This window comes from Leishmania donovani, chromosome 11 (assembly GCF_000227135.1).
Source record: "Leishmania donovani BPK282A1 complete genome, chromosome 11".
Taxonomy (NCBI): domain Eukaryota; phylum Euglenozoa; class Kinetoplastea; order Trypanosomatida; family Trypanosomatidae; genus Leishmania; species Leishmania donovani.
The window spans coordinates 372,347-381,113 of record NC_018238.1 but is presented as its reverse complement, the minus strand read 5'-3'; the positions used below and the strand labels follow the sequence as shown (position 1 = coordinate 381,113).

The 8,767-nt window shown below is 55.9% G+C and overlaps 2 protein-coding genes across 2 annotated transcripts; both read right to left on the bottom strand.

Moving 5' to 3' along the window:
* Positions 1-555: 555 nt before the first annotated feature.
* On the bottom strand, positions 556-4,914 carry LDBPK_110940 (hypothetical protein, unknown function; the record flags this gene model as incomplete). The annotated part of the gene is made up of 1 exon (XM_003859022.1): positions 556-4,914. The coding sequence occupies one exon, from the start codon at positions 4,912-4,914 to the stop codon at positions 556-558; it is 4,359 nt and encodes a 1,452-aa protein (XP_003859070.1).
* Positions 4,915-6,148: 1,234 nt separating this feature from the next.
* LDBPK_110930 (hypothetical protein, conserved) lies at positions 6,149-7,282 on the bottom strand (the record flags this gene model as incomplete). Its single annotated transcript, XM_003859021.1, has 1 exon — positions 6,149-7,282. The coding sequence occupies one exon, from the start codon at positions 7,280-7,282 to the stop codon at positions 6,149-6,151; it is 1,134 nt and encodes a 377-aa protein (XP_003859069.1).
* Positions 7,283-8,767: the final 1,485 nt, after the last annotated feature.

Sequence of the window (8,767 nt, the reverse complement as noted above, 5' to 3'; positions counted from 1 at the left end):
CTCGCATGTCGCCTCACAGCCGCTCCCCCATCAGGCAGGTCGCCACGTCGTGCATCCTCCTCGCGGGTGGCACTCAGGCACCCCCACGCCAGTAGACAGTGTGAGGGCCGGGGGTGGGAGACGCTCGAGTCACGCCGACACTCTGCCCACCATATCGATCGCAGAAGCGTGTTCGCCCTGGCAGGTCGCCCCTCCCCCACGCAACGCCGTCCAGGACCTCACGCCCTGCCGCCACGAGAAGCGGTTGAGCACTGGCAGGGGTAGGTGGGGCTGCTGCGCTGCACCCTGAGACGCCACGCCCTGCGGGGCGTTGTCCCCTCGTCATTAGGGGGGGGGGGTGAGGGCAACAGAATAAAGAAAAACAGAACAGCAACAGAGCCACATTGCCCAGTACGCGACTATACATCCGGTGAAAAAGGAAGCATGGTGGAAGGGAGAGCAGGCCGACTGCCCAATCCATGCATGTTGCGAAAACTTGAAAGAATGAGGGAGTCGCAAGAACGGCAGTGCGTTTCGGGGGGGGGGGCTGACGGTGCACGCGCAGTTTTGCGTCGTCTAGTGCTCGACCTGCGAAGCGTACATGTCCATCAATAGCAGCCCCTCGTCAAGCCGCTTATTGTATGGCCTGGCGGCAATGTCAGCGCCGCCCTTCACGGGGGTGCCTCGCGCGGAAGCGGGCAGGGAGGCGCGGCCGCGCATCTTTGACAGGATTCCAACTTGGCGTCCGTAGACTTGCAAGTCGGCATCGCCGTCCAACACAAAGGTCGACTGACTAGGCAGGCGGCTCCGGCTTGGCGACCGCTCGTCAACTCGAGTGCTCCCGTCCGATGAAAGCCGGGCCGGCGACAACACTGGAAAATTGTGCGACGATGCTCGACTGTAAGGCTTCAGCGCGCTGACGGCACCTCCGGTGAACCCCATGCGCACCGTCGAGGGCTGACGGCTGGAAAGACGGCTGCCACCCGCGTCGTTGGCTTTGTTCGTCTCAGGGCGCGATGGCAAAGCGGAGACAAGTCGCTGCTGGCGCAGGCGATCGAGGCGGCGGCGCTCCCGCGCATGCGCCTCGACGGCTTCGACGCACGGATCGCCGATAAGGCGGATCTTGCCGCCGTTTTCGATGGACTTGCCTCCCTCGATGCCGATCAGCTGGCCAGGAATGAGGTTCGACAGCACAATCTTCTCTACGCCAGCGGTGGACTGAGTGCCGCTGCTGCGCTGGCCTAACTCCTCGCGACCCTTGCAAATCTTCGCGGTCACGGCTTCCGCCACCATGCGCCCAGCCTCCGCCTGCAGCCTTTCCGCCTCCGCGTCTTCGGCGGCCTGCCAAAGATCCGCGGCAAAATGCCAGAAGTCGGCTGCCTCCTCCTCTTCGGTGGCGACAATCTCCGCGCGCTTGTTGAACTCATCCTCGCACAGTAGCATGCGGGCGCTGAGCTGGGCCGCCATCATCCTACCGATGGCCTCCTCCAGAGCCGACGCAGCACTGAAAAGCACCTCGTCCAACGCCTCTTCCTCAGCTCTGCGCAAGCTGGCACGGGCCTGATGCTCATTGGCGACAAGCTCGTCGAGCTCTTGCTTGTGCTGTTGCTGAGCTGCCTCCAACGCCTTGGCCTCCGCCTCCTCCCTCAGCCGCTTTTCCTCCGCCTCCTCAGCCCTCTGCCGCTGGAGGCGTAGCTCGAGTTGGCGGCTGTGACGTCGTCGGCGCAGCTCTGTAATCAGCCGCTGCAGCGTCGCCGCATCCAGGGCCGAATCGGGCAAAGAAGATGGGTGGGCGCTCTCAACAGCTACGCCTGTATCTCCGGCGTTACTTCCAGTAGCAGCACTAGCGCCTGCACCCGGCGGCGTCATTGCATGGTTCCCAGCAGCACCGTAAACTAGTGTGTTCGAGTTCAGCGTCCCAACCGCCGTTGATGGGTTGCCACCTTTATGTGTGGACTCGTGCGTTAGACCAAGCCGCACCGTGTCATCGCCGGCGCCGTCGCCATGTTCCATGAGACGGGTGACCTGTGCGAGCGCAAGCCGCAGAAAGTCCGTTAGACTGGTCAAGGATAGCTGTTCCTCTCGCGCCTGACGTGCCTCTTGCTGGGCCTCTCGGAGAAGATCACGCAGCCGCACTTGCTCAGCTGCCCGCTTCGCGGCCTCTCTTACCTCCTCCTGACCAGCACGCTCGCGCCCCACTGCCTCACGCTTGCGCAACGCTGTCGCAGCGGCGTCCTCGCGCGCGTTGTCTTTGCCGGCCAAACGGTTCTGAATGACCCTTAGCACGTGCTCTGTAATGTAGTCCAAGTCCAGCGGCTCCGTTGCCGGTGATGGTGTCGGCTCCCCCGTCTTGTGAGACTGCTGCTGTGGAGACGCGCCCCCCTTGTTGCTGTCGTCAGCCTGTGACGACGTGCAGACGGGGCCAGATGACGCGACAGACGGGGTCACCAAGTCACAGAAACGGTTCACCTGCAGCGGAGATGTGGGCATCTTCTGGTACGCGCGCCGCGTCGGGTCAACCGTGCCGTGGGACTGGCCTACTCCTTTGTCGGTCGTGCCCTGCTCTGTGCGTGGTGGCGGGACGGCCGGGCTCGCGCAGCGGTGGATGGCGTCAGTCGCCTGGGCCATCTGTGGTCTCTGTGCCAGCGGCGTTGCCGCAGACGTAGCATAGCGGGTATTTGGCAACACCTCCTCCATCAAAGGTGGCAGCACCCTTGGCGGGTGAGCTGGGACAACTGCGTGGACGATGGGCGGCAGAGTACGTGAGTGGAGCCGGCTCTGTGTCGCGTGGGCAGCTCTGGAGCGCGCCCGGGGTTTGCCGGGGCTCCTGTCTGAATCAGAATCATCACTTGACAAGCTCGGCGAGGATGGTGAACAGACGGGCCTCCTCGTGTTCCGCGCCTTGCACCCATCGCGCCTTCGATGACGATTTGAGGCAGAACCCCTCGCGCCCGGCCTTCCCCCTTTGTGCGACGGAGATGGAGGTGAGTGAGCGCTGCGGCGATGACGTCGGCGACCGTCGCGGCCTCGCGGCCTCCGCACCTCAGCCCTCCACGTTGAAGGTGAACTCAGCTCCGAAGATGACGGCGACGTGGACGAGGAGGGAGATGAAGTAGAGTCCGCATCCTCCCACTCCGGGTCTCTGTCACTCAAGCAGCTGTTTGAGCATTCAAACAGCTCTTGATCCTTGTCATCGCCCTCCGAAATGAGCGGTGATGCACTTCCCGCGCGTCTGCGCCGTGCAGTGCCCCTCTGCTGCCAGTGCTCCTCCGATGGGCTCCGCTGCGGCTTATCCATCACCACACAGTCGGACATGTCACTTGCCCTATCGATGCTACTAGACAAAGAGGACCACACACAAACGGCAGAGTCAGAAAGCGATGACGATAGTTCACTCGAGTCGGAAAGAACGTCGCTACGACTTCCTCTTCGTTTCGTGACGTGTCTCCCGCCTTCGCGGTGTTGACTTCTGCGCCTATGCGCATCACGCGGGCGACGGGGGGGATGCGAAGGCGGAGGGGCCGCTGGACGGTGCCACTGGTCCCCTCCGACTGGTGGAAGCCGGCGATCTGCTCTGTTGTTCTGGGATGCACCATGATGGTCTTGGGAACGCTGGCAGCGCTCCCTGCATGAAGCACCATCACAATCACGATCGCCTGTGCGCGTGTCCGCGATATCTTCAGATGGGCTCGCTGAGGGAGAAAGCAACCACGACGAGGACGACTCAGATGACGCATTTCTCGGAGATGTTGAGCTCAAAGTACGTTGGCAGCGTCTGCATTTATGCTTTGTGGCGCAGCTGTTCTGATGAGAGGCAGCATCGAGCTGCCGCCGTCCATTGCGTTTGCCTCGCACATTTTTTGAAGCTTCGTGAGACTTGTGCGGCTTTGCTATGCGCCTTTTCCACACAGGTAGCACTGCCTTGTCATCTTTTACCAGCTTCCTCCCGCCGCTGCGGTGGTCTGCTGCTACTCGCTCTTCCCTCAGCACGAGCCTGCCGTCGATGTCACGGTCACATTCAGCTGGCTCGCGATTCCTTGGCTTTTTGGTTCGTGATGCCTCTTTCGCACCTTTCGCATGGAATGAGAAGTCCTTGGCTTTCTCACTCACCCCGATGGGTGGAAGGTGCCGCTTTTGGAGACGGAAAACGCGGTAGAGCCTTCCAGATGGAGAAAGGTAGTCGCGGTACATGTCAGGGGAAGTACTACCTTTTCCGTGCTGTTTTTTACATGTGCCATTACAACCAGCTATTTGCCTCTTGGGTTCTGCAACATGACTGGTGGTAGAACTCTGCTGCTGGGATCCATGCGGTCTTTTTTGTAGTCCTCCTGAGGAAGATACGGCATTCGATTTTTCGGCTTGGTTTGCAGCAGCGGCTGCCGCTGCATCTCGAATGGCAGCGGTTGGAGAGTCTAACCCGTAGAGTGTACGTTCGCTCTGGTGACCCCCGCTTACTCGATGTGGCTCACCGTTGATGAAGACTACATGGATCTCATCGAAACGCTCTTCATCGAAAAACACGGAAGCACTGCCTCCCTTCTGTGATGACGCGGCCGAAGGGGACTTGGAAAGTTGCTGTAGAGAAAGTGCCCCGCCACACTCCAGGGGCTTCCTGCAGTGGGAGAAGTAGTTTCTCTGCGCGACGATTCGGCTGGCGAGTTCGCTTCTTCGTGCAGGCGACGATCCGTTCGGCACAAAACGCGTAAAGTAACTTTCTTGAGGAACGGCCATGGTAGCCTGGCGGCACGCGTAGGTGGGGTACAAGCTAGATGGTGCATGCCGATTCTCAATACATTCGTTTGACTTCTGTCGCAAGTAATTGAGGTCAACTGATTGCATTCTCGCCCACTGCTCCTCATATTGACTTGAGTTATCAAGAGCAAGAGCGCTTATCTTGGCGTAGTGTTGACGCGACTTATCAGTGTGATGTGCCATTTCACATGAAAGTGCTAGTGCAAAGGGGAACGAAGAGACCTAATGGTGAAGGAAAATATACCATGACTTCCAAAAAAAAAAGTCTCTCATGTGAAACCTCAAAAAGGGGGAAAACTAGTGAAGCTAGAAAGAAAAGAAACTAATGCACAAGCTGAAGGAAAAAAAAAGAAAACTGCACACCCTCAGCGCTTGGAGTCCCCGAGATATGCAAAGAGCAAGCTCTGTTTATTTGTGTGTTTGCTTGTCGTATATATGCACAAAAGTTGTGTGTGACAGTAAGTGAGGGAATCACAGAGGCAGATTTTGAGGCTTTATTACCGTGTACCTCTGCTTCAATAATTGTCGTATTTGCACTCGTCGAGAGAAAGGTTTGACAAAAGGAGGTGATAAAGGACAGACAAGTAAAGTACCAAGTGAAGCATGTACAGAGCGAAAGAGTGCACACATAAGACAGGTTCCTTTTTGGTTGTTTTCTTTGGGAGGCGTGTGAACTTTGAAGCACATATGCGATACTTCCAGCCCTAAAGGACATGACTCACTACGGAGCAGGGCAGGGAAAGTCATCAGAGGCCCGAGCAAGGCCACTGCAAATTAGTGGGTGCAGTTAGCGAAACCCTGAGGGCTAGAGGTGCTCCAAAAGAAAGTCCGTTTTCCTTCTTTGTGATCGGCGGATAACTCCCAGAGAGGCCAATAAGGTGCTTTTCGCAAACCAGGAGAAAAGAGCAGTTTCCGCAGATGAGACACCGCACCACAGACTACATTTAATCGTTACTCGTTTAATCGTGCTTTAAGAAAGCAAGGAGCTGCAGCGCCGATAATAGAAAGACATCATATATATATATATATATATATATATATATATTACAACGTGAATCAAAACGTACAGACAACACCTACCCCGCACGTAAAAAAAAAGTGGATAAGAACTATGAGAAGTGCACCACCGTTCAGAAGAGAGCATTCAACCCTGCTCGGTTATTCCCTTCACACTGCCTATTGACTGATATCGACAAGACATAGGTATATATAGTGGTAGTTGTGCCACAGGCCACAAATATCCGGCGCGCTAAAGCGCGTTTCCACAATACAGGAAAACTAGCTAACGAAGCGTCCCACACTTTTCGTACCAAAAGCAAAAGAGATTCTGGAGAGGCCATCCCTCTGCACAGCGCACTGCTCGACAAATCCATGTCTCTAAACTGCAGACCACCAAGAGCCCCCAAGAGAAGGAATCCTAGCGCCGATGCTTTGAGTCGCGCGAGTTTTTGTGATGCCGATGTGTGGACGGCTCATCACGCCGATGGCGTCGTGAACGCTCTTTCGACGAGTGGTCCCTCTCGCTCCTCCGTCGCGAGCGCGGTGATCGCGAGCGGTGCCGACTCTTGTACGGCTGTTCATTGGAAGGGGTGCGATTGCGCACCATTTTCTCAACAGGTTTTACTCTTTTGGCCGGTTCATTGAGACGGCTGGCGGCAGCTTTGTTGATCACAGGTGGCTTTCCAGGCGGTGGTGCGGGAATCGGGCCAGAGCGTTTCTTTATAATACTAACTACCCGCTCACCAGAACAGAGCGTGTACTCCTCGGCCGGGAGGGCCACGTAAGTGGTTGTATTTCCTGATGGGGGCAGCGCAATAGCCTTGGCAAGGTCCTCTAAGGCAGGTGTTGTCGCTTCCATAGTTTCGGTAGGCACACCAACAAGCACCAGCAGCTCTTCTGCTGATATTGTCGCAGCTACATCGTTTGACAGCGTCGTCGATGCCCCTGTTGCAGTATTCGTGATATCCTCTGATGTGGCAACTTCTGCCTTGCTCTCTACCTTCGGTTCAGCAGCGGGTTCGGGTTTCTTGAGCTCCCGCTCCACTTGACCAAAAGAGCTCTCATCCTTGATAATTTTCAGAAAAGGCTCTTCGGGCACGAACCGCGCCGGCTCCTGCGCCGCTCTCATCCGCTGGAGCTCCGCTTTCTCCTGCTCTTTTTTCTTCTGTACAGCGGCTTCCTCCTCCAAAGCTTTTCTAAGGCGCTCCTTGATTTCCGCTTGCCGCTGAAGCTCTGCCTCTGCAGTTCTTTGAGCAATCAGCGCCGCTGCTTGGCGCTGCTGAGAAAGTCGCTTGTTGTAGCGGCGAAAAAGCGGGTGGTCACCGGAAAGGAAATTGAAGCGCGGTGTTGTGCGCAGCAGCTCATCGAAGTCCAGAGCGGAGGTTGAAATCGCACCACTTGCACGCCGATCATCATCCTCTAAGACTCGCGCGATAAGTTCTGACATGCCAGATGTATTCTGAAGCTTTATTGTGAGGTTAATGCTCTTGCGCGCAGCCTCAATGAATTGCTGCTCATTTTCTACGAAATCACCATTTACGTCAAAGACCATAAAGCCAACCGGGATGTTAGCGGCGGCGGCTGGCGAGTGAGGCGCAACCCTTGTCACCTCTGCATCACTTCCAAAGGTGATCCCCAGCTGCTCTATGGGCTGGGACAAGACCTTCTTCTCTAGTCGGCGAACAACTACGCCAGCGTTGTCGGGTGCCGCGGTGTTGTCGACCACAATTGCACCGCTTTTTAGGCGCTGCAAAAAAGAAGACATTTACAGCAAATATATATACTTATATATATGTGTAGAAAAAGGAGATGCTAAACCTGAGAGAATAGTATGACACCTCAAAGTTGGAATTGAAGTGCTGCAATTGTTGACCAGAACAAGGAAAAGGATGTGGAACGGCGAGGCATTGGAAAGGGAGTGAGTGAAACATTGCTATGCCAGTAGTTTCTCGACAGATAGTGTTAGTTGTCCGATTTGCATCAGAAGGCATTCCCAAGTTCTTTTTGGGGGCATGCAGACCTCCGCTGGAAAAAAGAAGAGCCTTGTATATAGTACAGGGACTAGTCCACTGGAGATGCCTTAAAGTGCCGGCCGAAATTTCTTTGATAGCGCGTGGTTATAGTTGAAGGAGGCGAAAGCAAACAAAAAGATTAATAATAAGCGCCTGTACTACGCTTAACTGTAGAGAAATTTGTGTACTAAAACAAGTGCAAAGCATCAGATTGCATGTTACACCATGTTGAGGGGCGACAGATGTCACGCCAGAAAGCCGCGCGGCACAGTTTCCGTCACTTCGCAAATCTGGATCAGGCGCCAGAAATTAAACCCATTGTGTCGCAATGATAACTGACTCAGCTCCCGGCATCCAAATCTGCTGGAAACCAAACGCAGCCGAGAGTGGACGAGCCCTTGGCTGCCACTTGTCATGTTGCCCTCCCGTGCTGGTAAGAGGGGGATTCAAGTTCCCCAGTGAGAAGCGGAGCGGGGGGGGGGAAGCAGAAGGCATCACACAAAAGGAGCGCTGGCGGAAGAGGGGGGGGGGGGGTATATGTGCGCAATGTTCTTCAGAGGCGGCCAGCCCGAAAGCAAAGCGACAAAAACGACTGGCGGAAATGGCATTGTTCTGTTTGCGCGATGAGAGCTTTGGCACAGGCCGCTCCCCACCCTCCGCTGAGGAAAAGGTGCGGTCACATCCCTTTCATCGCCAGGACGGTAGCTCAGGGGATGAAAAAAAGGAGTACGGCACTCAGGGTTCCCGAGTCATCACTGACCTCAGTACTAACGGAGCCTGTGAGTGCTTAACTTCACAAATCGGACGGGATATGGTGTTTTCACTCAAGTGTGGTCGTACTCAAAGCAGCCACCCCATGGTTAGGAGAGATGGGCCCCGCGGTGTTTGCCAGGCCCGGAAAAATCATCCGTGACAGGATTCGAACCTGCAACCCTCTGATCCGTAGTCAGATGCTCTTCCATTGAGCCACACGGACACGCTCGTTCCTGTCCCTGCAAAGGAAATAGGTGATTTGGGTTTAAGTC